General features: G+C 62.4%; 1 protein-coding gene across 2 annotated transcripts; it reads left to right on the top strand.

The window, feature by feature from the left end:
* CACNB1 (calcium voltage-gated channel auxiliary subunit beta 1) lies at positions 1 to 27,666 on the top strand. Of its 2 annotated transcripts, XM_074940652.1 has the most exons (14): positions 2 to 177; positions 4,490 to 4,576; positions 13,830 to 13,949; positions 16,149 to 16,271; positions 16,470 to 16,606; positions 17,392 to 17,468; positions 20,057 to 20,076; positions 20,477 to 20,557; positions 21,028 to 21,086; positions 21,648 to 21,757; positions 23,666 to 23,817; positions 24,310 to 24,405; positions 24,913 to 25,098; positions 27,196 to 27,666. In XM_074940652.1, the coding sequence occupies exons 1-14, from the start codon at positions 91 to 93 to the stop codon at positions 27,664 to 27,666; spliced, it is 1,806 nt and encodes a 601-aa protein (XP_074796753.1). In that variant the 5' UTR covers positions 2 to 90. The 2 variants fall into 2 exon arrangements, with proteins under 2 accessions (XP_074796754.1, XP_074796753.1); XM_074940653.1 differs by lacking the exons at positions 20,057 to 20,076; positions 27,196 to 27,666 and adding an exon at positions 18,289 to 18,446 and having other exon boundaries at positions 1 to 177; positions 24,913 to 25,206.
* Positions 27,667 to 27,929: the final 263 nt, after the last annotated feature.

Raw genomic sequence — 27,929 nt, 5'->3', positions numbered from 1 at the left:
CACACGCGCCCCCGCCCCGGGCTCCTCCTCCGCCGGGGCTGGCTTGGGACACGAGTCCGGTGCGAGCCAGGCCGAGACGCCGGGAGCCCGATGGTTCGGGAGGGCGGCATGGCCCGGACACCCCGCAGCTCGACCCAGGAGATCCAGATGGACGTGTTCGACAACCCCGGCCTCCAGGTGGGACCGCGGGAGGGGGGATAACACCGCCCCTGCCACCGCCGCTGGGGGGGGGCGTCTCCCGCAGCCTGGTGGGGGGGGGAGCTTTGTAGCCAGAAATAGCGGGGGGTGGGACTGGACCCGATCGGAACCGGAGCGCGGGTGGAGCCGGCCAATGACTCACTGGTCTCTGCTTTTCCCAGGGTCGGGGTGAGTCTTGCTGGGGGGGGATTCGAACCGATGTGGGGGGACTGGAGGAAGGTTCGCTCCCCCCCCCCGGGGGGAGGAATCTCAGCCTGGCTGCTGCTTTCCGCCCTCCCCTCCCCGGGGATCAGCCCTTCCCAGCTGCCCTCGGCTTTCAGCCTTAGCACAAAAGCCCTGTTGGCCCCACCGGGCTCTTCCTGCCCCAGCCAGGCCAAGCGGGGTCCCCCCAGCCCATGCCCTACATCCTGCAGGTGTCCCCCGCATGCCCAGAGATCACAAGGGAGGCGACCCCCAAACTTTGCAATGGGTGCCAAAGCTAGCCGAGAGGAGATGGGGGGGAGGTCCTAGGGGTGCCTCCCCCGGAGCTGGAAGAGTGCGGTCTCCTAGTTAGAGCAGGCAGGGGACGGGGCGTCCGGGCACCTGGGTTCTAGTCCCCGCCCTGCTGTTCGTTTGCTGTGTCACCTTAGTCTCCCCAGCTGGAAATGTGGGGAATGATCCCGAGGGGTTTGTGGGGCTGGATCGGTCCCGCTGCGTAGGGTGCCCTGGGCTGCTGCCACGAATGGCAGCTAGCGAAGGGCAGGTGTCGCTCCGGGAAACTTTGGAACATACAGGTTAATTTGGGAAACCCTCTCCGGAGTCACCACGCCCCTTTCCCGCCCCATCCCCTTGCCAGTTGGTACCAGGGGACTTTGCCTCTGCTGGAAACAGGCCGTGAGCCAATGTAGCAGGAGGCGGGGATGCCAGCACAGATGGACCATTGCTCTGATGTACTCAGGTGGGGATCCCAGTGGCAGGTTGGACCTGTTGGTCAGGGCTAGTGAGCGGGGTGGGGAGGGGGGCAGGATAGCAGTGGCAAGGTGGACCCACTGGTCTGACCCAGCTCAGCGCATCCTCCCATTCACGTTGCTGGGTGTCGTCCACACACATCCCCTTTGTCCCCCAGCACCAGGCGATTTGGAGTGGCAAGTGGGGAGAGGCTCCTGGTAGCACCCAGACACCCTGGCAGTGCCAGGCCCTCAACACAGGGCTGGGAAACACCGAACCAGCCTCCACCAGTTTAGGATCTGGCTCTGTAAATGGCCATGATTAACCCTTCCCCACCTGGAGAGCCACCAACCCAGTGCTTAATTTGTGCCAGGGCTGAGCCCGGACCCCTCTAGGCTTGGCAGGTTGTAGCCCCAGCACCTCTGAGCTTGCAGCGTCGGTACCTCTTTCGTTACAAATTATGCCCTGCACCAGCCCTCTGGATGGGGGATCCCAGCCGCCCATGGAGGCACAGTGAATGTGACGGAGGGATGGGCCCTGATTGGAAAGATGGGGGTGGGGAAGAATCCTAAAAATACCAACTCCTGCCTGCTCAGAGACCACGTGTCTGTGGGTTGGGCAGCAACTGGGCCCAGCTGTCCCTCTGGGATGCGCCTGGCTCATTCCGAGACCTGCCCCAACATGTCCTGACCACTTGCCCTGTGCAGAAAGGCCTCACACTCACTGGGAGCTTTGGGAGGAACCGGATGGAAAAGGACTGACGCCCCCGGGCTGTGATGACCCTGCCCGCATCGGGGTGGAGGGAAGCAAGACTGGGCCCTCAAGGACAGCAGCAGAAGGGTCCAGCAGCAATTGACCTTCTGTAGGGAGCACTGGCTGCGGGTGGGGTGGAAATCTTGGCTACTCCAACCCCAGCCTCTCCCAGCAGGAGGCGCTGTAGAGGATGGTGCAGGAGCGCTGGCTGTAGGGAAGCTCCCAGCTGCTAGCTCCTTCTGTCTAAGTCTTTGCCACCAGCCGGGTATTTGGAGCCTTTGCCAGGCTCTGTTGGAAGAGGAGCCGCTAGGTCATGGGATGACTCAGTAGCAGCAGGTGTGTTGTGTGTGCGTTTGCATGGCTGCTGGGGCCTGCGTGGGTGGGAGGAAGGAGAGCACCAGAGCCTGCGCACTAGGGGGAGGAGTGGAGGTGAGTGCATGTGTCACTAGGGAGGTGTTTGGAGTGTGTGTGTAGTAAATCGAGTCTGTAGTAAGCTCTAATTGCGTGGGGGTGGGCGTGTGTATAGTAGGTTGTGTGTGTTCAGCTCTGTGTGTGTGTGTAAACAGCTCGTTGCACGGAGATAAGGGTGTGTGTGGGTGTACCCAGCTCTCATTGCACAGAGGTGGTGTGTGTTTGTACAGCTTGTTGCATGGAGGTAGGGGTGTGTGTGTACAGCTCGTTGCAGAGAGGTAGGGGTGCGTGTACAGCTCCTTGCACGGGGTAGGGGTGTGTGTGTGGATTGCAGCCCCACCCCCTTCATCTCTTTGGCAGCTGGGGGCCTCCCCTGGAGAGTCCATGAGCCTGGGACTGGAACCCCTTTCCTGGGATCAGCCTCTGCCCCTGTGGATCCCACCCCGCCCCTGGCACAGAGGGGACGGCTCTGGGCAGCAGCAGGGTGATCTCTGAAGCCCACACTGCCCCCTCCCTGGTTGTCGGGCAGGGAGAGAGTTGAGGGGGCACAGACTGGCTGCAAATCCAATCAGCCCCACGTCCTCTCTCTCTCCCCCTCTCCCTGACGACCAACCGGCTAATTCAATCCGAGGCCCCTGAGGATGGCCCGAGAGCTGCTCCATGCTGAATCAGTTGCCTTTGCTAGGCCCAGTGGGTGTGATGTGTTAAACACCCCACACCTCCGCAGGCAGACTGAGCCCCGCCATTATCTGGGCACAGGGGGAGCTCTCCGGATCTCACTGGAGAACACAGCTCAGGCCCCCACACCCTGTACATCTGTCCAGAGCTCAGCCCCAGCCCTGCAGCACCCATGGGGACAGGTGGGCAGATGCCTCACCCCGCCCATCAACACGGGGCAGTAAAGCTGCTCCCAGGCTGTCTTCCCCACAGGGACCTCTGATAGGCAAGCCACTTCCCTCATCTGTTCCTTGGTTTCCACTTCAGCTAGCTGAGCATTTAACTCCCGCCCCCCACCCCCACCCCCGAATATGCCATGTGATCGATGGTTACCCTATAAACATGCTGCTGTCTGTGGGGTAGGGGCGTGGGGTCCCCCCCCACAGCTCTTGATTCCTCCCCAGAGCAACATGGGGGGACCCCGGCAGCGGCTGCAATAAAGGCCCACCCAGATCCAGTGCCGTTTGCCCTTGACTGGCGCGCGCCTCCCTGTTTCCATCGAGGTGAGCTGACATGGCCGGCGTTGCAATTAGCTCCCCCCCGGTGATTAGAGCCTGGCTGTGACGCCAGATTGGTTGGGAACCCAGCGAGGCTATTAAAGCCCTGGAGCTGCCTATTGATTGGCACCCGCATCAGGTGACCGTGCGGCGTTCGGAGCCAGCTGCTTCCCTGGAGGGCGACCCCTCCCTCCAGCCCTGCCTCCTGCACTCTCAGTGCGCCGTGTGAGTGCCAGGGACCTGTGGGGGTCACTGGCTCCTTTGTGGGGGACTCAGCAGCCCCATAGGGAAGGGGATCCCACAGCCAGGCCAGGCCCAGGTGGGTGTTTAGATGGGGACATGTCCTAAGGGTCTGCGATCTGAGGGATTTTCACAGTGGAATAGACCATCTCAGACCAGCGGGATGTTCAGCCTGGGGTCCATCTGTCCCCCCTGTCCCCAGCTGCTGGCCACAGGGGAAGGCAGCCTCCTTGTGGTGTGATATGCTAAAGTGAGGGGAGAGATTCCTTCCTGGCCTCATGAGCTGATGACCTGATGCCCTGAAGCATTAGGCTTGTCATCTGTATTCAAGCAGCTCGCTCTATTCTCAGCCATACGGATGTCTAGTGTGATCATAGGACTGTTTATAGGCTCAGTTAGAGTGGGGCTCCTGTGTTCTGCTCTCCGCTTTCCCATTGACTTGCTGCGTGGCCATGAATAAAGGATTTTCCCTTTTTGTGCCTCGGTTTCCCCCCAGCGGTACAGTGGGGGTAATGATACTCGCAGGAGATGAATGAAGTTTAATTAATTTGTGCTTGTAAAGTACTTTGAGATCCTCCGATGGAAGGCGTGGCAAAGCAGATTTCAGGGTAACTCCTCCATTAACTTTAGCAATGTCCCGCAGCAGGGAGTTCCACAGGTTTCTGGTATGCCATGCAGTTGTCTGCTCCCGCCCCTCTGTAAGCACCTGCATGCTCGTTAACCAGGCTGTCCCCTCCCTCCCCCAGGGGAAATACAGCAAGCGGAAGAGCAGGTTTAAACGCTCTGATGGCAGCACCTCCTCGGACACGACTTCCAACAGCTTCGTCAGACAGGTAAGGACAGCGGGGTGGGGAGCTCCCATGGCCTCGGCATCCCGTGTTCGGGGGGGGGGACGGAGCCCCAGGGGTCCCTCGCCATGAGATGTGGGATTTAACTTGCTTTGCACCATTGATTCGGCAGCTGGGAGTGTTGGAACTAGATGTAATGCAGCAGTGTAGGGCAGGTGGTCCCATCGCCCCCTAGTGGCTAGCCCCAGTTGCTGTAACAGTCTCCTCCTTGCTCTCAGTTACTCCTTTAGCTTGAGCAACAGGGTCTTGAGGGTTCAGTGCTGAGGATCCTGGGTTCGATCCCTGCCCAGAGCCACAGCATCGTGTGCCCAGCTCTTGTGCTGTTCTGTTTCCATCTGCCAAGTGCCATGGCCGGCCCCTTTCAGTCTAAAGCAGCTACAGAGTGAGGAAAGGAACAAGAAAGAACTAACGTCAAGTGCCCATGGGAGAGAACGGGGTCTGTGCGTCACCCTTAGCGGTGCGGAGACCAAACCAGTGCCTACCTCTGTAGCCCAGTGGAGAATCCACCCTCCCGCCCGAATCTACAGTTCGGTTTAATCTGCTGTGTTTCTTTAAGGGCAGAAATGGCATCTTAGTAAGACCGGTTTGTACCGAGTCTCCGTAGAGGGGGTGGGGTGAGCTCAGGACTGGGGCCCAGTGTGGGGCGAGTTCCCACTTGCATTGTGATTGGGCCACGGCAGGGGGAGGTGACTGCCTGGGGGACTCAGTGGCTGATTGGGGTGGGGGTGAGCGCTGGAGGGTGATGGAGTTGGGGACGCAAGAATTGCACGGTTCCCTTCCCCTTTGGTACGCTGACTCTAGGCCTGTAGGAGAGGAACCTGGGCATCTAGGGGGAGCCCCAAGTCAAAGCTGCCCCTCCCCCCACCCTGAGCGGGGAAAGGTCACGGGAGGGCTGGGATCAGAGCCCTGGGGTCTCTTTTCATCCTGGGGCTGATGTGAGCTGTGTCCGTGCCCATGCCCACACAGCGTGGCCATAACCCCTTCACTGCCAGGGATGCTGCCCGCACACATTGGGGGGGGTGGCGGCAGGGCGTGCTTGGCTGGGGGGCTGGCTGTAGCTGGCAGGGTCAGGGGAGGGAAGGGGTTAATGTGCCCCCTTTCCGCTATACAGCACAGCTCTGCTATGGCTCTTCTGATGCTTCTCCCATCCCGTTCTTTCTGCTCCTGCCCTGATCCCTGCAGCGCCCCCTGCTGGGGAGACCAGGGCTGGAGTCGCCGGGAGCTCCCCCAGCCAGCGCTCTGGCCCTGTTCCCCACAATGCCCCCCACACCTGGCAAAGGCTCCCCACAGGCCCCCCCCCCCCCCCGGCAGAGGCCAGGACTGGACCAGCTCTGGTTTTCTCCCCATCCATAAGATGCACAGAGCCAGCGCAGGGAGGGGAGCTGGCTATTGATCCAGCAGTGTGGGTGGGGCTGGAGTTGACAGCTGGGTAGATCCTGCAGCGTTGTCTTCCCCCACTCCCTTTGCTGTCACTCCCCCCACCCATTCCAGCCACCATCACTCTGCGTCCCCGTCCCCCCCCATCAAACAGCCCAGAAACATCTCCGAGCCGGAAGCAGCGTGGTCTCCATAGCAACCCCCTGTGGGGGAGGCGGGGGGGGCTGGAATAGACATTAACTAATGAAACAGCTGAGTCCCCGCGAGATGGATGGTTTGGGGGGGGCAGCATCCCGGGGCCAGGCCGCTGGGGGGAGAGTGGGGTGGTCGGCCCAGCCGGCGCCTGTCTGTCTAGAACCAGAACCCAATGGCTGCGTCTGGGCAGGCCCCCAAGGACCCAGCATCGAACGCTCCAGCCCCTGGAGCTAACGGGGTGATTGCCTGGCAGCCCCCCCCTTCCCCGGTTCTGCCCTATGGGGAGCCAGCCAGTGGGGGAGACTCTGAGAGAAGGCACTGGCTGGGCTGGATGGGGCTCAATCTCAGGCGGGGGCGAGGTCATCACCCCCAGGGGACGGGACAAGGCCCCAGTGCTTGGGACGTTAGATCTTGCACTGGACTGAATCCTACACTGGAGGGCGGGGGGCTGGAAGTCTGGGCTGGGGTGGGTGTGGCTTAATCCCCTCCAGCGCCCCCCCATGTGTGAAGGGGATAAACAGCTGGAGAGAGGGGTCCTATGACCTGTCCCCCCAGTGGGGGGGGGGCGGGTGAATGGTTCCCATGGCGATGACATGGGAAGATGCTGGAGGTGGCAGTTACCCTGGAGAAGGTTCCTGGAGCGAGGCCCCCATGCAGAGAGAGGATTTAAAGGGCCAGCTTGCCTTGTATTTCCACCCTCCAGAGCGAGAGGGAGAAGGCTGGAGAGGTGCCCTAGGGAAAGCTCTGGGCCTGGCCATTTCCCTGCTGTCCCCTGGGGCGATGATGAGGCTGCTGGGGTCACAGACCTGGGGCCTGGGGGACACGCACCTGGGCTAGCGGGATTTTTCCCTTGCCCTGGGCTCATTCACGGGCTCCTGAAAGGCCCTGAACCCTCCTTCCGCCCGAGGGAGGGCTCTCCGCCTGGCGATGGGCCGAAAGCGGAACCTTCCACCCAAAGAGACCGACCCAGTACCCATCGCCCCTGGATCCCGGATCGGAACCGGCCAAAACCCAATGGAGACGCTTCTCAAACACCCCAGAACTGAGTGGGCAGGTTCTCTGTGGTGCTATCACGAGTGAGCCCCCGCAGTGAGGCTGGGAGGGCTTTACCCCAGGCTGGTGGAGGGTGGGCTGAGTGGCTGCCTGGCGCGGCTCAGGTCGCGTGTGAGGGGGGTGGGGGATAGATCTGGAAGAGAGGTGGGAAGGGGCGGGGGGGATCTCCAGCTCAGAGGTTGAGCCCCGCTTCGGAGAAACAGCCTCCAGTGGTACGTTATAGCCCCAGCCAGGGAGGCCATGAGGGTGAATCCAGGGGCTACATGCCTAGGGATATCTGATTCCCGCATCTTGGGGTCCTGGGGGTGCAGGTCCTTTCGGAGAGCCCTTCCTAACCTTGCCCGGCAGAGGGCAGCGTGGGCTCATTCATGGTAGTGGGGCGGGTTCTCAGCTGCCTGCCCCATCCAGGAACAAGCCCAACCCGATGAGGAGGGAGAACTCCCTGCTGGCTGGGGGGCTGCCCACTGAGCTCCCTGCGTTGGGGGGCTTGGACCTGGCTGGCAGTAACACAGTAGCTTCTGGAGGCTAGAAAGCGTGGAGGGTGATGGGACGGAGGCTGGAATGGGGTCAGCACCTTGCTCCAAGGTCAGCTGAGGTTTGGATGGGGGCGGGAGAGGCTGGTACCTTATGGGGCCCCCAAAGAATGTGGAACCAGGGTCCCCCGCAAGCTCGCACTTTGTGCGGAGGCTGGGAATTGGGTGCAGGGACTGCGGAGGCCCGGGGCGGGGTCTAGCTGTATTTGGGTGTTAGCGGTTGGGTCATTCGTATCTGATCTCCCCCCAGGAGTGTTAATTGGGGGGGTTCCCAGCCCCCCCCCCCCAAAGTGTGTGCGTGTCTGCCGGGCAGTCGAACCTGGCGCTGTGCTGCCCTCTGCTGGCATGGGCTGTGAATAGGGGGTACAGAGCTGTGCTCTGCAAACCCACCTTCTCCCCTCTTCCGGCTTTTCCGCGGGGCTGAGGTCAGTCCAGGCCATTGTCGGGGAGCCAGGACACCCAGGTCCTGCAGCTGAGGGGATGAAGGGCAGGATCCCTGAAATCGGAGGTGCCAGAGCAAGCTGGTACAGTTGGGGGGCAACATATAGCTCAGCTGGGGGCTGCCTTGGCAGGAAGATCAGGGAGCGGGAGATGGGGGGGGGCCTGGGCTGGGAGGAAGGGGCTGCTGAATTTTTTGGGGGGTGGCCCAAAATATGCAGGTTACAGACCCCATTTAGTCTTAACCCATCCCAGAATTTGACCCGGGTCAGAAAGCAGCCCCAGAGCCCTGCTCAGTGCTTCGGCCTCAGACAGGGGTCTGCAAGGATCAGGAGGAACCTTGGCCCTTTGACAGCTTCCTCCCCCCCCCCCCCACGAGAGGCATGCTCTGCGTGTGCTCCCTGCAGTGAGCGTCTGCGCCCCCGGGACTACGCAGCGTGCCCCTGACTCTCCAGCCGGGGTCTGCTGTGAGGAGCGGGCTAGTTTTGGGGTAGCAGGGGGAGGACTGTGGGTCAGGATGGAGGGGCATCGGCACAGCTGGGGGGCCTGGAATAGCAGGGGGCTGAGGGGCAACAGCACGCGGGTGGGGGTGCCTGGCTGTTTTCAGTCCCCTCCGGACCCCCTGAGATCGCTTGTGAGCAGAGAGTGTGCACCTAGGGTGGCTATACCCGAGCCTGCCCCCGAGGCTGACCCTTGGCTCAGGCCAGCCCCCCTCGCTCGCCCGCCCCTTGCACTGGGCTAAATATACCCTGGCAGGTTGCGAATGTTGCACTGTTGGTGAAACATGAGCCCCGGCAGCCCAGCAGAGCCCCCCCCGTGCTGCCCACTCGCGCCCAGGCCCAGCCAGCGCCGGCAGCATGGAGACGGCCAGCAAAGGGCACCGGCCCGTCTTGGTGAGCGTCCCCCCAGCCCAGCCCTCGACAGCTCTCACTCTCTCCGGGGGCCTGGGGTCCCCCTGGCTGTTCCCCCACCCTGACGCTCTCTGGCAGGCTCGCTGCCCTTCATCCCTTCCCTTGTGCCCCCCCCAAACACTTGGGACCCCCTCAGTATGGGGCCACCCACGTAGCACCCAGCCAGCCCCAATCACAGTGGTTCCAAGGCCAGCTGAGCTGGCAGGGGTTCCTGCACCCCTCCACAATCCCTCCCTCCTGCACCCCCTGCTTCTGCCACCCCCGCAACCTTCTTCTACCCCCTGCTTCCTCCTCGCTCCATTCACAGCCCCCCCAAGAGCCTCGCTTCCACCTCAGCCCATGCCCCCCCACCCCCTGCTTCTTTCCCACCCAGAATTCCCCATAACCCCTCTGCCCCACTCTCCCCCAAGATGCCCCTCTGCCCTCCCCTCCACATTTCTGTCCATCCATGATCTCAGTACAGAGAATCCCCCACCCCACCCCGGAGCCAAGGGTTTGGTGGGGGTGTTTTTTCTGGGAGGTTGGGGGCTGAGGCTCCGGGTGGGGGAGGAGCAGGATGCGCCATGGCAGGGGGAGGCACTGGGAGGGATTCCTGGTTGTAGGGAGGAGGCTGGAGTTGTCCCTCCTCCCAATGGGTTGAGAAATGGTTAACTTGGGCATCAGGGAGTGAGAGGCAACGGGGCGCTCTCCCTTCTGGGTCAGTGCTGACCCCAACACCCCAGGGTGGCGCCATGCTCCGGGTGAGGGGCTCAGTAGGAGCCATCCTGCCCATGGAATCAGGGCTGACCCCAGTTCCAGCTGGGCGCTAGGGGGCGCTCTGCTGTTCGAGGGGCTGTCTCTGGAGATGTAAAACCTAGTTCCTGACCACGCATGGGGGCGTTCAGACTCCCCCGTTGCCTGTTTGTTGCTGAGCGCTGTTAAACAGCTGCCTCGTTCCACTCTGAGGTGGCTGCATGGCGGTGGGGTGGCAGGGCTTCCAGAGAGCTTGTGAAACACGTTGGGAATCCTGTGCTGTCAAGGTATCCATGACCCCTCCCACCCCCATGAATTTGTGCTGATCTCTGTGTTTGTTCTCTGAGGGGGTTCTCTGGTCCCAGACCAGCAACAGACTGTGTGCCGGCTTCACATTTACAAAGGAATTAGTGGGGCGAGGGGGAAGTTCTTGGAGGGCTGGGAGCTGGGAAAGGAAGGGTTGGGGTTGGGGGTCTAGGCCTCAGGAGATCTGCGTTCGAATTCCGGCTCTGCCGCTGAATCTCTGCGGGACCTTTGGCCTGAATATTCAGGATGCAGCACCCATGCTGGGGGAGGATTTTCCATAGGGCTATGCACTTGGAAATCTGGTCCTGGGGGGGGGGGGGTGTGCTGCTGCTCTGTGCCTCAGTTTCCCCCACTGGATCCTGACTCACCTCTTGGAGTTCATTAGCATGCGGCTGGGGCTCGAATACTCTGGGTCGAGGGGCTGGAGAAGCAAATAAGGGCCTCTGGGGAAGTTTGGATCCAGACAGTTCTCCCTCCCCCCCATTCCCATTCGTCTTGGCCCCAAGCATAGCGCCCAATGGCACAACCAGGGCTAAGTGCCATCCCTGGCCCCCGATCCAATGCCTTTGCTCCGTGGCACATCCCACTAGCTGCTTGCTTAAACCCCCATGTGCCCAGAAATCCCTCTCAGCTGGGTGGGTTGTTCCCCTCCCCCCCCCCCGGGGCAGGGCTCCCTCCCAGCCCCCCAAGCACCCCCTGTTCCACTTTGCAGGGCTTCGAAACAGTGTCTTCGTTCGGAAAGGGCTGGCGACCCCCCACACACGTACCCAGCTGGGCCACATGCCGGCTGCCCTCATATCTGACACTCACTCGGTCACTGAGCCAATCGCGTCCAAGCCCCACGTCATCCGCTCCTGGCTGCCAGTCTCTCCGCTCCGGTCGGAGGCAGGGGAAGCCGGGCAGCCCTGCCTCATGAGCTTGCCTCCCCCAGCCCTGAGCCAGGGCGGATGGTACCTCTGCGAGATCAGCCCCAGGGCCTCCCACCCAGCCCACCCTGGGGTGCTGATGCCCACCCCTGAAGCCCTTGATACTCGGCAAAACTGCGTTGTGGCTTCCCCTCCTTGCCTGCTGGCCTCGTCTCCCGAAGCCCTCCGCCCCTCTGCCTGGAGCCCCCACTCCCCCCCCCAGCTGGGCTGCCCCCCTCCCCTGTGCGCCCCCCGCTCACAGCCGGGATGTATCTGTATTGGCTGGACGACTCAGAGGAGGTGAGTACGCTGCTACCTTGGCTTCGAACCCCGTCTGTCTGGGTGAGCTGCCTGGCCAGAGTTGGGGGCCAAAAAGGGGAGACCGGAAGGGGGAGGGTTTGCATGTCTCTGCGGGGAGGCGGTTCCCCCTCCAGCCGGCTCCAGCTGAATCATCTCCACTCCTGACTGAGGTTAGCCCAGGCTTGCAAAGAGCCATCCATCCTCACACAGCACAGGCTGCCCCCCTCAGCAGGGGTCCCCCCTGCTCCACACTGCCTCCCTCTGGGGGGGCTTCTCAGAGGATGCCTCTTTGTTTGATCCAGTGAAACCTGCCGGTGTGTTTAAACCCAGCTGGGACTGAAGGGCACCTGGAACGGCCCTGAGAGGAGGCTGGCACGGTTTGGGAGAGGGGGGATGCTCTGTGGGGCTCTGCAGCAGCCCCTCTAGTTGGCCTGAGAATAGCCCCCTGCCCTCAGCTCCTGGCCCCTTGGGGTCGTTCAGTTATTGGGGTTGCGGAGAAAGCAGCAGGTTTGATTTAGATCCCGAGCACTTGAGTGCAGAGCCTGTGATTAAAGGGGAACCCCCATCAGTTCCCCGATCCCCTCTGAGCTGCCAGCCATGGGATGCTGCTCTCCCCATTCCTGACACAGCCGGGGAGGTAGATGAACTCGCTGTGTGGGATGAGAGCTGACTAATTAGCGCTGATGTTTCTGGGGCCCGGGCAGAGGCAGCTGAGGGCTGCCATCTCTGTCCCCGGGGCCCGGAGACTTGGAAGCGAGCTGGGAACCCCGCTGCAGGACTGGAAGGGGAGGGACCCCAAGAGAACACGGAGTCCCCAAGCCAGTCAGGGAAATGAGTTTGCTAGTCCTCCCCTCCCCCTAGGACCCCGATACCAACCCATTTGGTGATGCAGGGTCATTAGCAGGCAGTCTCTGCTCTGCGGGGAGCTGGGTCAGGATTCAGGGCCTTGGCAGACCTGGGGGGCAGGAGTTGGCACAGTGGGGCAGCTGCGGGTCGGGATTGAGGGGAGGTAGGAGAACAGTGCAGGAGGCCTCTCTAAACTGCCCTTCACGGTTAACCCCCCTTCCTTGGATGCCCCGATTTCCTGAACAAACCCGGCCCCTGAGCCCAGTGCCCACGCTGTATTATGACTAGGCGAGGCTGGGGCAGCGCCAAGCCCAGTGCCCCATGGCAGCGGCTGGGACGCCTCGCACTGACGCCACCCGGAGCCCTCGCCTTCTCTCTGGGCGCCTGCTCCCGCGTTCACTGCTCTGCCAGGGCTCTCCGGTGACTAGAAAGCTCCATTCGTCACAGGCAGGGCCGAGAGCCTGCACACTGTCCTCTCTCCTCTGCACTGATCCCCAGGGGGACGTGTGTCAGGGTCTACCAGAATGCAGGGGCCTGCCCCCACAGAAGACAGATGCCTCCCATCCCCATGTGGACTCTTTGCCTCCTCCCTTCCCTGAGTTCACTGCCAAGCTTGGTGCCTCAGTTTCCCCACCAGCATCGGGACCCCCGAAGCAGAGGCGCTGGGTGGGGGCAGAGCACTTTGACTGCTTCGTTAGCAGGCCTCAGCCTGTGGGTAAGCGGCTCATGCTGGGGATGTGGGACAGGCCAGGGATCCTAGCCCCACTGGATCAGACAAGATCAGGCCCCTGAGTCTCACTCACCACCCCACTCCTTGTTGGTTCTCCTGCCCCTGCTCCATTTCCTCTCGCTCACAGGCTGCTCCCCATTAAGGATGTGGGTTTCCAGGCCCCTCACCCCAGGGGGACTGTCTGTTTCTAGGTGCCCCCCTCCCCGCCTGTGGCCCTGTTTCTCTTGCCAGTGCTGGTGCTTTCATGGGGTCTGATGCCACCCCCCCAGCCTGGCACTGCCCTGTCCCATCCCCGCTATCACGTTCCATCCCAGAGCGGTGAGAACAGCTGCACCTTGTTCCCTGCCACTCAGTTTAACCCTCGCCGCTCTAGGGGGAACCGAGGCACAGAGAGTCAGCGGCAGGGCCCAGAATGGAACCCAGGAGTCCTGACTCCTGCACTATAGCCACTACATTGGACCCCTCTCCCCTTCCAGAGCTGGCAGAGCCCCAGAGTCCTACAAACCCCTGTGCCCTGCAGGGGCCTAAGGTCCCTTAGGGGCTCGTCTCTCTAGCTCACACCATGGAGGTTTTACCCCGTGCGCCAGAGGCGGGGGTTGTTACAGCGCGGGATGGGCTGTGCTGGTCAATGGTTTGTTTCTGAAGTGCCCAGAGGCCACGGTGATGGGTCCATAATGAATGACATCCAACCGCCTCTAGCGTGGCGGGCAGCTGGGCCCAATGCCAGGCTGCCTGGCCAGCCCCTGTCCCCGCGGTTTCACAGGGTGATCAGTGCATGGGGAGGTGACAGCATCCCCCTGGGTATCTCCTGCTGCTCTAAATGGGCTCACTCGGCTGTGTGGCCATGGCTCCCCCTCCACAGGGGAGGCTGCAAAGCCCACCCCCGTCTGATGTGGGTGCTTGCTCCTCCAGGGCTCCGCGGATTCCTACACCAGCCGCCCCTCAGACTCAGATGTGTCTCTGGAGGAGGATCGCGAGGCGCTGCGCAAGGAGGCCGAGCGCCAGGCCCTGGCGCAGCTGGAGAAGGCCAAGGTAGGTGCCAGGGCGTGTGCTTGGGGGTGGGTGGGGAGGTTCCTTCACTCCCGTTCTGTCTCTGAATCCTCTTGTGCAGGCTGCGGGGACCACGGGTCCCTTTCTGTACCCAGCCCACAGGGTGGACGCTGATCGAGAGGCTGGGGGGCTACGCAGGGAAACACGGGCTGTCCGGGAGCTTGTGGCTGGCACTTCGCCTTCCCACCTGCTAAGCCAGTGTGGGGAGGTTGGTTCAACTCCTCCGTTCCCAGTTGCATCTCAGCCCCACCCCTAGCGCCAAGCTGCCCTGGTGCTAGGAGTTCATCCCCCAGCTTTCTGGCCTGGCCCCTTTCCCGTCTGTGACGGATCAGGTTGCATTGCTGTGCGGATGCCCTGAGTCGCCACCCAGTTCCAGAGAGCCCCGCTCTGCAGGGGGAGCCAAGTGCCAGGGAACCCTGGCTGTTCCTTCCCTCCCCTCGCCCCATGCCCAATGTACTAGCTGTTCTTGCTGCAGCTGGCCCCGGGCCCGGCGCCGCCCGTAAATCCCGCAGTCCTGGGACCACCATCAGCTAATTCATTTGGCTAATCTTGATGAAACGTCTCATTGACCCGGGCTGGGCTCGGGAGAGTGCTGGTGCCAGGAGACTGCAGGCTGGCGCTGCCTCACCTGGCGGCATCCCAGCCCTTCCATTACACCCCCTCCCTGCCAGCTAGCACTGGCTGCCAAGTGGGGGAAGGGCCCCCCACCTCATCCAGGGACTGCTGCCGTCCTGCCACAGGTGGGTGACAGGGACGCACCCCTGCAGCCATATCCACACGGGGGGTGGATACACTCTCTTCCTCTGGTCAGAGGCCCTGGGGGAGGCTATCCTGTGGGTCACCCCACTGTCTGAGCTCGCAGGAGGACACCACGTCCCAAAATCGCTTCCTGAGGCCCTCTCGGGGCTGGGCACAATCAGGGCTGTGACGTTGACCGCTCTGGGAGGGGAGTGTGGACTAGTGGTTAGAACAACTGGTGTTGGGCGTCAGGACTCCAGGGTTCTATTCCCTGCCTGACCTTGGGCACGTCTCACCTCCCCGCGCCTCAGTTTCCCCTCTGTACAATGAACATCAGGCTTCCCAGGGGCCTGCTGGGACCCTCTGTCCCAGGCTGAGCCTGGGCGGCCCCTTGGTGCTCACCTCTGCCGCTCGTGCTCTTCCCTGGCCTGAGCGCACACCTCTCCCCTGCCCGCAGCCAGGCTCCCTGGGAAGAGGGGAGATGTCGGCTCGCTGGCTGCGCAGTCCGGCTGCCATTAGCTAATGAGGCCCCTGTCCCCCTGTTCCCTCCCCCCCATGGTGCAGTGGGCTCGCACGCTCTGCAGCCGCAGCACCCCCTCGCTCTGCTGCTGGCAGCTGAGGTGTAATGTCCATTGGGAGACGTGCCAGCCCCTCTCCCAGGCAGGGCCAGCCCTTTAGCGCAGCTCTGGGCGTGAGCAGAACCAGGGCACCATGGACAAGAACGAGGCCCTGTAAGGCTCTAGCTACCAGATCGGCATCGCCGGCAGAGCAAAGGCCTTTGTTTATCGCCCGACCAGGCAGGGTTTCCCCATCTCCCCTGGCGCTGCCAGGCCCCTCTATAAGTGGGACAGCTTGGTCGCCCAGGTCCTCTTTTGGGGCAGCCGTTGTGACCAAGAACCACCCGAGTCATTACGCACACGCCTCACCCTTCGCACGGCAACACCTCTCTCCTCACGGCTGACCTGGCCTGGCTCTGGACAGGCGGCCTCAAAGCACAAGGCACCGTAGCCCAACCCCTGAGCCAGCCAGTCCCCGGAGCCGTTCAGCTCCATCTCACCCATGGCTCTTCTCAGTGCCCTGCTTGTGGCCCCCTCCTGGACTTGGGGGACCTGGGCTGGTCTCCCTGCCTGGCTCGCTGCCCCGTGGGGAATTTATTCTTGGGGTGGGGGTCCACTCCATTTCTTGGGGGAGAGACACCTTCTCCTTGGTTCCTATGGTGGGGAGGGGAGGGGAGGGAGTTGGCTGGGGCTGTTCCGTGTTCCTGGATCAGGGGTGAGAATTTGGCCCCGGATTGCTTACCCCCTTCCTGGCTGGTCTCTGCAGCCGCTAGGTAACAGCGTTCTCTGAAATGCCAGAGCAATGCAGCCTTGTGTCTGAGAGACCCGGGCCCCTCCAGCGTCTCTCTCCTCCCTACCCCGCACCGCTAACCCGTCTCCTGAACAGACCAAGCCAGTGGCATTCGCCGTGAGGACAAACGTGGGCTACAACCCATCCCCCAACGATGACGTGCCGGTCCAGGGCATGGCCATCTCCTTCGAACCCAAGGACTTCCTGCATATCAAAGAGGTAGGGGCTGGCGCGGGCCCAGGCCCGGCTGAGGCTCTGGGGACTGCCGCGGCAGGGGGACTGGGGCTCGGCACTGTGTTGCTGGGCGTGGGTTTGGCACGGAGAGGACACGGGTCCAGCACGGCATTGATGGGACAGGCTCGGTGCAGGGCGGGGATGGGCACCATGTCTCAGGCCCTTCTTCTCTCCGTGCTGCAGAAATACAACAACGACTGGTGGATCGGGCGCCTGGTGAAGGAGGGCTGTGAGGTGGGGTTCATCCCCAGCCCCGTCAAGCTGGAGAACATGAGGATGCTGCAGGAGCAGAAGATGAGACAAAATCGCCTGAGCTCAAGGTGTAGCAGCCGAGCTGAGGGGATAGAGGGGGAATCGCGGCTCCTGGCTGCATCCGCGTGCAGCCTGGAGCCCTGGGACCCCCTGGGGCTCGAGAGCAGTGTGTTATGGGTAACTGAGGCAGGCCCAGGTTAGCCCTCTGAGCAAATCCACTCCAGTGAGACTGGGAGTGGGGGGAGGAGGATCAACATCCTCTTCCAGTGGGCTCATTACTGGGCACCTTGGGTCATCATTCCCTTTGCTCAGTGGTAAGCTCCTGCACAAGGGGCCAGGCAGGGGAGAACCAGCTCCAGGATCAGCAGTGACACCAGCTGAGGATGCAAAGGACCTTCCATCCCCATGCTGCAGGGCAGAACCTGAGTACTGGCTGGGAAGAGGTCAGGAGGAACGTGCAGGAGTAGATGGACTCATTGGTCTGAACTGGCACAGTAGGGAGAATAGCTGGCTAGATAGGCCCTTGATCGGATCTGGTACATCACTGGGTGAGTGGGAGAGCGCTGGACTCTGGCCCCAGTGGTCTGATCCCAGCTGGAGGAGGGGAATAGGAGATACCAGGCTAGATGGGCACATGGCATTGCCCTGGTGCTGTGGTTCCAGATGTAAGTCTCACAGAATCTGGGCATGGAGGCCAATTCCCCCTTGCTCAGAATTTGCCGTGGTGGGGCCCTCGCTTTCCAGACTGGTGTCGTCCCCCCCCACACACACCCCTCCCTTTGCCCCCCCCACCCGCCCAGGAAATTCCCCATCTCCAGGCACTTACTGCTCCTTGCCTTTCTGCCCCACGCAGCAAATCGGGAGACAACTCCAGCTCCAGCCTGGGAGATGTGGTGACGGGGACCCGCAGACCCACCCCGCCTGCCAGTGGTAAGACCACCCCCTCCCTTTGCTGTTTTACAGCAGACAGCCCCCAGCTGGCAAAGTTTACTGGACCACTAAGAGAGACTGATGGAGAGGGGCTGATTCTGGCTGTGGCCTTGGCAATAACAAGGGGCTGAAATGCCAGGTCTCTTCCCCCATTAGCCCCTGAGACCAGCTAGCGCCCCAGTGGCAGAGAGACAAGGATGCTGGCCTGGAAGTGCCCAGCTTTCTTCTCAGGAATCCTACCGCAGCTCCTGGAATCTCCGTGCCCTCTGCAAACGCAGGCCAGGGCTGAGACACAGGTGCATACACAGCACACAAGAGCTGGCGGGGAGCACTGGGCTGGGCGTGTGGGGCCTGCCGTTCATGCTGGCATGCACATGGAGAGTCTTGCATTTGTGTGGATGAACAACTGGGCACAGGCAGAAGGGCGTATACACAGGCATGCTCCAGATATGCCCACCGGGGCACAGACATCCCCTAGACATGCCCACTTATGCCCACCTCCACGGCTTGCAGAGGAAACCTGCTACCAGCTGCCCTGTCGCTCTTGCAGATGGGGTACCTGTTGGTTCTCCCCCCACTCTGACCCCCTCTCTACGTTGTCTGCAGGGAAGCGACAGGTTTTTCCCCTTCCTCTCATTTTTCTCTTTCGTTTACTGAATCATTTTTTCCTCCTCCCTTTGGTACATTTTTTCATTCTTTTGTTCTTTTCAGCTGTTCCTTTCTTTTTTCTGTTTTACTTTTTCTTCCCTCCCTCCCTCCTTTCGTTCATTCGTTCTTTCTTTCTTTTTGTTTTCCCCCTCCCCACATTCTGCCCCCCCAGGTACTCTGGACATGACTAATTTAGCTTATGACCTAGACGCCCTTGACTTAGAGCTGGAGGAGGCCGAGGGCCTGGAGAACCCCCGATCCCCTAAGGCTAGCATCAGCAGTGTCACCACGTCCCCCTCCAACGTCAAGCACATCCCCTTCTTTAAGAAGGTAAAGGAGCCCGGAGTGGGACTCTGCACCCGCCTGCCGCACCCTCGCTCACGCCTGCTGCTAATACCCGTGATTCACCCTGTGTATGGGGCTCGCTGACTTGGTTGGGGAGCTTTGGGTTTTGGGGGCGGGGGTGGGGGGCAGGAAGGGCCATGGTTTGGAAGTGGTCCCATTGTCGTTCAGCCGTTGCTCTTGGTCGGCGCTGTGGGGCACACTATGGGGTAAGAGCATCATCTCACAGGCACCAGGGGACCTATAGCCAGGGCTGGATGTCCCCTTTGCAGGCACTTTTGGGTGTGTTCCCCATCACACCAGGAAACCCCGCCTCCAGCATGGCTTGGAAAGGGGCAGCCCTCGGGGGTGTCCCCTCTCTGGCACCCCCCATACGTGCACACGAGGCATGAGAATGGTATGTTCCAGTGATCACACACATGGCCCATGAGTTGAGAGCATTTCTGCCAGTTGACACCCTCCCCACATGAAGCATGGGAATGGAGCGGTCCAGTGCTGCCTCGCCCCTGTGAAATGCGGGAGTGGAACATTCCAGCGGTTCCAAAGCCCCCAGCATAAAGCATGGGAGTAGAATGTTCCAGCACTGCCCCTCCCCCATGAGACATGGAGTGGAACCTTCCGGCAGCTCCTCACACCGTGTGAAGGCTGAAGCACTGCCCCCCACCCCTCCATGTAAAGCATGGGAATGGAATGTTCCAGTGTTGGCCTCCCCCATGAAACTTTGGAGTGCAAGGTTCTGGTGGTTCTCCAAGCATGGGAATGGAATGTTCCAGTGCTCCCTTCCCCCACCCCCCCATGAAACTCTGGAGTGGAACATTCTAGCGGTTCTCCCCCCCATGTAAAGCATGGGAGTGGAACGTTCCAGTGCACACTCCCCCTCCCCGCCCCCCCAGGAAACATAGGAGTGGCATCGTCTGTCCCATCCCACCCTACCCCCATTAGATGGTGGGGGGGCGGCTCCCGTCGGGGGCCCATCCTGCTCCCCTCGGGGCAGCGCCCGTGGCCTGGAGGTTGCTGCTTGCTGAGCAGCCCGGGGGCTGCTCTAGAGTACACGGGTAGGGGCTGCAGCAGGGTGTTTCCAGGACATTCCTCACCCAGGGGTCCCCAGTGAGCCACAGAGCTGGGGATCAGTCAGGGGGGTGGTATTCAGTGCAGGGCCAGGGGGGCAGCCTGGGGGCAAGGGCCTGTGAGCCAAGGGGGCAGGGGAGGAGGGCATTGCTGCTGCCAAGCGGGGAGGGTGTTTGCAGTGCCAGAGTGTGTGGATTGAAGAGGGCAGGTGTGAAGTGGGGAGCAGGGCCAGCGCAGGGGGGAGCTGCGTAGCACCTGGGGGACACCCGGGGGAGCCAAGCCATCCTCCCCGATGTGGCCACACACCCTCCCTTAGATCCTCCTCCCTCCCTGATTCCACCTGCAGCCTGAGGCAGGTTTCAGAGCCCCCTCCCCTGCCTGTCCCCATTTCCCACACACTGCCGGCTACAGAAACCTCCCCGCTGCCGCTGCGTGTCTGCTGGCGTGACCTGTCAATAACACGCATGCCTTGTTTGTCTTCTCTCGCCTGCCCCCTCCCCTGCCCCATTAATGGTGATCACTGGACATAGCCAAGCAGAAGCAGAAATCGGTGAGTAAAAGGGCTTTACTTGACCTGCCTGTAAAGGGTGGGGGCGGGCCTGGGCCCCCATAATGATCCTTCCCCACCCGGCTTCTCCACCAGCGGTGGTGGGCCGTGTCAGTGTACCAGAGCCAACAGCATGGGTGTTCCCATGCCACCAGCTCCCCTCTCCCGGGACCCAGTGCCACCACCCGCACTGGGCCATGATGGTACGAAGGCAGAACCTCCCAGCTCTCAAGCCAAGGGGGCATCAGCATGAGCTGGGTAGCCTGAACCCAAGAAGATGCCAGCTCTTCCCCCACCCTGCAGGGCACTTGGGTTTTGCAGTGCCCCCGTGCGGGTTGGGCCCCCTGCTCCAGTGACTCCCGCTGGGTACATGTCACACCTTGTCTTTTGCCCTCTCCGGCAGGCGGAGCATGTGCCGCCGTATGACGTGGTGCCCTCCATGCGGCCGATCATTCTTGTGGGGCCGTCCTTGAAGGGGTACGAGGTGAGCCCGGGGCGGGTGCACGGAGTGGGGGGGGGGCAGGCTGGGGAGGTGGCATTTTCAGCAGCTTCCTGGGGAGCAGGTGACCCTTGATCTCATTCCCCCTGTTTCACCCATCCCCATCTGTCTGTCCATCCATTCGCTCGGCTATTCTCTCTTCCCCTCCCCTTCCGTCTGACCGACACCCCGCCCCCCCTCTGTCTTGCCCCATTCCACCTCTGCATCTGCCCACGTCCTCCTCTGTCCATCTCCTCCGGGACCCATCTGCTCTGTCTCCTGAGGGCCTGTGCCAGGCGGAGCCAGTGACATCTGACCTCTGAAATCACTGCCCACCCCTCCGATGTCCATTGCTCTCTCTTTTTCTAACCCCACCCTCCCACCCCCACGCAGTCACACCTTGATGCGGTGAATCCCGACTCCCCCTCCCTCCTGCCCCCCAGGTGCCTGACTCCATCGTCACCCTCTCTCCCCAGGTGACGGACATGATGCAGAAAGCCCTCTTCGATTTCCTGAAGCATCGCTTCGATGGCAGGTGCGGGGGCTCCTCAGACAGATGCTGCCAAACACTCCCCCACAACCCTCCCCACTGTGGCTCTTTTTGGTCACCAGGGAAATGGTGTTTTACTCAAAATCCCAGTTTCTGGGAGTCACCCCATGCAAGTGCCTGGACACCACGGTGACAGGCTCCTTAGGGTCTGACGGAGAGAGATCCCAGCAGGTCAGCCGCATGGTCTCGCTCCAGCCTGATGCAGGATACTCTCTCTGAGTGAGACTAACCCTCTGCCCGTCCCTAGCCCTCTCCATCGGAGGATCTCCAAGCACTCTGTAAGCATGAGAACCCAGAAGTCCGGTGCTCTGGCCTTGCGTCCCCTTGCTGGGCAGGCAGCAATGAGCAGCGCAGATGGGGTGGTTCCCCGTGTGGGGATTCTGCCCCCAAGGTGCCGGGGTTCACACCCTGACTTCTGCCCCCAGGGCTCTTTTGGGGTCCTGTTGCCTGGCCCTGGTGGGGTGGGTGCCCTGCTGGGGGCCACGGCAAAGGTTGGGGGCCCCCCCTCCCGCCTTCATGCTCTCTTCCTCTCTCCGTCCCTCTCAGAATCTCCATCACACGGGTGACGGCCGATATCGCCCTGGCCAAGCGCTCAGTCCTGAACAACCCCACCAAGCACACCATCATCGAGCGCTCCAGCACCCGCTCCAGCCTGGGTGAGGCCATGGTGCGGGGGAAGGAGAAGCTGTGGATTTAACCCTTTCCTACATCCCAGCCCCGCTTGGTTATTCCAGGCCTCTTTGTTTTTTGGCTGCCTCTCACTTTGACTGACTGCAGGGCTTTGGAGGTTGAACCCTTTCAAGCCTGCCTGGCTCTGTATCCACTGGGAGCTGCCCTGGCTTCCTGCATCCTCCCTTCCCTCACCCCCAGCTGGCCCTGGAATGCCCACCATGCCCCGGGGCATCCCTTCCCCTCACCCTGTCTGGAAGGGCTCTCTGGGCCCATGCTCCCTGCCTCGCCCGCTCCTGGGCAGGGCCTGGTGGCTTGCTTTGCTCTCACCTGCTCGTGCTAGATGGAAAGAGAGGCCCTGGGGTGGCGCTCCTGCCCCGAGGGATGCTTGGCTACACCAGGCAGGGCCCCCCAAGTGCATGCTGGGTTGCGACGTGCCTTGACTCCCACTCAACAGGGCCGGGGCATGTTTTCAGGTCCCCTGGGCACTGGTGCTGTCGTGTAGCGGGGTGACTAACGGGGCTCGTGTGAGCTGCGGCTGCTGACCCCCCTGGGCTGGGCTGGGGCGGGGCCAGACGCACTGACTCCTGGGAGGATCAGTTCAATTCACTCCTTTTTTCCCTCCCCTTTTTTCTTTCTCCCCCCACCCCTTCCCTCCGCGCTGCTTCCTTCCTCCCTTGCTCCTGGTACAGATGTCCTGGGTATGTAACCTTTAACCTCTCGGAGACCTGTCCAGACCGCTCCCTACCGTGCTGCCTAACCCCGTGGGATCCACAGCGTGCCAGGGGCCGACGTGTAACCTCCTGCTCCTACCGCCATATGGACTCAGGGTCACTCCAGCAGGGGCCACGAGGCGGGCAGCAGAGCAAGATAGCTGCCCCGCCGATGCCCCCTGGCTCAGATCTACAATGAGCTGCTCCGTGTGTGGGGCCAGAGTCAGCCAGGGCAGGAATCCCCTCCCCAGGGGTCTGTCCCACACCTGGCCTGATATGAGGCCTCAGGATTGAAGATGAGCTCAGGACGCTCATCCCAGATCCCAGTGTCCCCAGGGTCCAGGCACGTGGGGATCTGGGTTTTGCTTTGTCCCCTGCTTGGCACAAAGTGGTGTGTGTGTGTGTGTGTGTGTGTCCCCCTTCCCCACCCTACCGTGCCCCCAGCTCCAGACCCTGCCCCGCCTCGTGGCTTGGTGCTGGATGATCTCTGGTCCATACTGGCTGTGCACCCACCCAGGGCAGCGTTACACGTTGGGCACGCGCCAGGCGTGGGCTCCGCGGAGCGATCCCACTGCCCAGTATGCAGCACGGCATGAAGGTACCTGGCGTTGGGGACCCAGGAGACACGTCCTTCCCGCCTCGGGGAGGAGTCGGAGCTGCAGTGAAACCCATGTGTCTTGTGTGTGTCTGGGAGGAGGGGAGGGGGAACTGTCTTTGGGATGCAGAGACCCCAGTGTATGCCCTCTCCCTGTGGCTTTCCGCAAAGCTGTTCCCCCACATATACCCTCCATATCTCCCCCTTTTCCTCCACACAAGGTCTGCCCCCTTACTATACCTTGCTTCCCCTGTTGCTATCCCCTCTGACATCTCCCGCACCCACAACGTATTGTGCCAGGATCCTCCCCACCTGGCCCCTTTCCCCCCAACCCCTATCCAGGCTCTGCCCCCCCCCGCCCCGGTCTCTCACTGTCTCTCTACTCCTGGCCCCTCACCTGGTCCTTGCTCCCCCATCTCTGAAGGTTTCTCTGCCTCTGCCCCCCTCTCCCACTCCATCGCCTCCCCACAGTCTTTCACTGTCTCTCTACCCCTTGCCCCCCATCTATCACGGTCTTTCTGCCCCTTCCCCCTCCCCCCCAGTCCATCCCTTCCCCACAGTCTCTCACTATCTCTCTGCTCTGACAGCTGAGGTGCAGAGCGAGATCGAGCGGATTTTCGAGCTGGCCCGGACGCTTCAGCTTGTGGCCCTGGATGCCGACACCATCAACCACCCGGCCCAGCTGGCCAAGACCTCGCTGGCCCCCATCATCGTCTACATCAAGATCACCTCCCCCAAGGTCGGTGCATTGGACCCTGCAGAGGGATGGCCCAGCTCTTGTGTTGCTGCCTGGGACTCACTGCCCAGTCCTCCCATGCTGGTCAGAGCAAAGTGGTGGTGGGGGAGGGATAGATCACAGGTGCAATGAGTTGTAGGGTCTCAGCCTTGTCCTCTGAGGGACATTTCTCCACATTCAATGCAGTAGTGTTTGCTTAAGAGAGGCCCAGGGCTGGGCTGGCGGGGGGCTGCGGGTAGGGACTGAGGGGCATCAACAGAGATGGGGGTTGGGGAAGCCAGCATCTTAAAGGGGCAGAGTTTGTAGCTTTCCTGCCTGAGCTCTGGGCTCAGACCCTGGCCTGAGCTGCAATGATACCTCATTCGCCCTGAGTCAGCCCCCGCCCCCCCCCATGCCCAGCCCCTCTCCTCGGGACTGGAGAGGAACAGACAGCGGGGGGCGCCCCAGGGGGATCCCTTCCCCTGCGCTCACCACCCCCGCCCCCTCCCCCTGCAGGTGCTCCAGAGGCTGGTCAAGTCCCGGGGGAAGTCCCAGGCCAAGCACCTGAATGTGCAGATGGTGGCGTCGGATAAGCTGGCACAGTGCCCTCCAGTGAGTACCTGCCCCACAGCCTCTCCCTCCCCTCCCCCCCAGTTCGCCTTGCCCCACAACTGTCCCATGCCCCCAGCTCAGCCAGTGAGTACCCACCCCACAGCCTGTCCCGCCCTCCACGCCCTCTGCTTGCCACACCGCTGCCCCACACCCCCAGCTCGGCAGAATACCTGCCCCGCCCCACTGCCCCATACTCGCAGCCTGGGCCAAGTCCCTGCCCCCCTCCAGTGAATATCTGCCCCACAGCATGCCCTGATCAGCCTATACCCCCATTACCTCTCACTGCTAGCTTGACCAAGTACCCTTCTTTGCCCTGCCCCTCCCCACTCCCCCAGCTTGGCCGAGGCCCCGCCCTCTGCCCCTCCCCACTCCCCCAGCTTGGCCGAAGCCCCGCCTTCTGCCCCGCCCTCTGCCCCTCCCCACTCCGCCAGCTTGGCCGAGGCCCCGCCCTCTGCCCCTCCCCACACCCCCAGCTGGACCACCTCACACCCCTCTCTCTCATTGCAGGAAATGTTTGACATCATCCTGGACGAGAACCAATTGGAAGACGCCTGCGAGCACCTGGCTGAATACCTGGAAGCCTATTGGAAGGCCACGCACCCGCCCAGCAGCAACCCGCCCAATCCCCTCCTGAACCGCACCATGGCGACCGCCGCCCTGGCCGCCAGCCCCGCCCCCGTCTCCAACCTCCAGGTACAGGTGCTCACCTCCCTCAAGCGCAACCTGGGCTTCTGGGGCGGGAAGGGCAGCCTGGAGCAGGGGCTGAGCGCCCAGCCCAGGGTGGAGGAGCACGCGCTGTAGCTGTAAGAGGAGGAGGAGGAGGAGGAGGAGGTGGTGCCTTCAGTGAACATGGAGGAAGAAATCTTCATGGGAAACCCTGGCTGATTCCCCGCACCCCTGCCTCTGCTGCTGCCCCCCCATCCCGCTGCCCTGCGCATGGAGGGACTCCCTCTGCCTGCCCGGCATCGTTCGAAGGCTCAGGAACGGGGGGCATCGCGTCCATGGGGGGAACCTGGAAGGATCCACCCCCCCCCCCCAGCAGTGCCCGAGGATTGTAGCTGCATCACAGGGAGCCGGGCTTTGCCCAGGAAGTGCCATGCTGCCATCAGTCTCCCCCGCCCCGTCTGCCCCTCCCCCCAGGCTTCTGCGTAAAGGCTGCCCCCTCTGGAGAGCTAGGTCGAGCCCGTCAGCCGGCTCTAGCTCAGGATCCTGTTTGCACGGGGCTCCTTCCAGTCACCCCTCTAGCGGGGGACCCTTGGCCCTGCTGGGCTCTGCCTCCGGCGCAGTGCATTCTGGGGTTCCCACAGCACCGTTCTCAGAGTGGGAGCAAAGGCCACTGGGTGATTTCCGAACACGAGGCTCTGCAGTGCAGGATGGGGCTGTGGGGCGGGGGAGTGCTGGGGCAAGGGGGTGACTCCCTATCCACATCAGAGGGCAGCACCAGCGCAGCCAGACCTGCGCCAGAAACCCCGGCACGGCTGTCGTGCAGTGTCAGGCGTCCTCTCGGCTTGTCGCACCAACATCCCCACTAGTGTAGGTGGGAGCCATTAGCGAGGAAGCGTCTCACAATTTCCTCACCCTGGCTAGGAAGCTGGGCTCCTTCTCCCATCTCCTCCCTTTCGCTGTCCCCCACCCCCAAGGCATCCCAACTCCTGCCTGCAGGCTGCCCCTCGTCTCTGAGAGCACCGAGCTCACAGGCCTCTGTTAAGGGCACCCCGACACACCATGTCTGTGCCCGCTCCTCGGGATCCAGCCTGCCTGGCCCCTCTGTCTACTCCCCACTGCTGCCTTAGTGAGTGGCTGGTTCCCCCTGGGCGCCACCCCATAAGTGCGAGTGGAGGTTCTCCAGCTGCCGGGGAACCTGCCCCAGTCGTGCCCCGCCCTGGTCAAGTGGGCGGGGAGGTCAGGGCATGTTTGTGTCGTGGTGTCTCGTTTGTAATGCTCGTTGGATAGCTGAAGAGCTGCGGCTCATGGCCTCCTCCTCGTTCGGGCAGGCAGGAGCCGGGCGTGCTTCTCTCATTCACCACCCTGCCAGCGCCCCTCAATCCAGCCCACAGCCTGCCGCTATGCCAGTCCAGGGCTCCCCATACACCGCCCTGCCAGTTCCCCTCATTCCTTCCCCCCAGTGCCCTCAATTCTGCCCACAGCCCCTCCCACCCCCTGCTATGCCAGTCCAGGGCTCCCCATTTTCCACCCTGCCAGGGCCCCTCAATCCCGCCCACAGCCCCCGACTATGCCAGTCCAGGGCTCCCCATACACCGCCCTGCCAGCGCGCCTCATTCCTGCCCCCCAGTGCCCCTCAATTCCGCCCACAGCCCCTCCCACCCCCTGCTATGCCAGTCCAGGGCTCCCCATACACCGCCCTGCCAGCGCCCCTCATTCCTGCCCCCCAGTGCCCCTCAATTCCGCCCACAGCCCCCGCCCCCCCACTGCCGCTATTCCAGTCCAGGGCCTCCCCCGCACACAGCTCTGCAGTTGCCGCTCAGTCCTGACCCTCAGCCCTCACATCCCAGCCCTGAACCCCACCTGAGCAAACCATCCCACATACTCAGTGTTACAGGTATAACCTCCCCACAGGGGCTGGGCTGGGACCCCATAGTTTCATCTCCCCTGTGGCCCAGACTGGGACTGGGGGCCTGGGCTCAGCAGCCCAGAGGCTGCTGTCGCTGTGCTGACGATATACGTGTGTATTAATCGGTACTGAGCTGCCAGTGTCACCCCCTGGTGGCCAGACTAACTCTGCCTTGTCTTCTCCCGTTTGCATGGTTTGTCGCTACTTCTCCTAACCAGGGACCCTACCTAGTGCATGGGGAGCAGACGCGTGAGGGGGAGCGCGCCAGCCTGCACGACTACCCGGGGGAGCTGGTCAACCGCGGCCAGGGGCGGCCAGGCCAGCAGCACGCCCGCCTGGCCAACCGCGGCCTGTCCCGCCAGGACACCTTCGACTCGGAGACCCAGGGCAGCCGCGACTCTGCCTACACCGAGCTGGGCGACTCCTGCATGGACATGGAGACAGACCCCTACGAGGAGCCCGAGCCCCGCGGTGGCACCCCCAGCGCCTACCCCCGGGGCCTGGGCCGCCACCACCTCCACCAGCGCCAGGGCTCCTGGGACGAGGCTGAGCCCGAGCACCAGAACCACAACCGGCAGCTGCGGGGCCGGAGCAAAGGGCGCGATCGCTACTGCCCCAGTGAGGAGGAGGCCATGAGCCGGAACAAGAACGACCTGGAGGGCTGGGGGCGGGATGTTTACATCCGCTAGGGGGTGGGGCTTCGGTCAGCTAGGGGCCCTGGGGGGTGGGGCTTCGGTCAGCTAGGGGCCCCTGGGATGGGGTGTTATCTACTGGGGGGGCAGGGTTCAGTATATCCTGTGGGGGAATCTCTCTCCTCAAGGAGCCTCTGAGCATAGCGCTCCCCTGTGAGGCTGGTGTGGTTCATGCCCCCTAGCAGGGTTGGCCTGAGATTGTATGATGCTCCCCACCCCCCCTCCATGGGGATCCCTTGCCAGCAGTGCCAGGGGGGGCC

The sequence above is a fragment of the Natator depressus genome, chromosome 27, assembly GCF_965152275.1.
Source record: "Natator depressus isolate rNatDep1 chromosome 27, rNatDep2.hap1, whole genome shotgun sequence".
NCBI classification, from domain to species: domain Eukaryota; kingdom Metazoa; phylum Chordata; order Testudines; family Cheloniidae; genus Natator; species Natator depressus.
The sequence above is the reverse complement of the archived record's forward strand: the minus strand, read 5'-3'. Positions and strand labels throughout refer to the sequence as shown.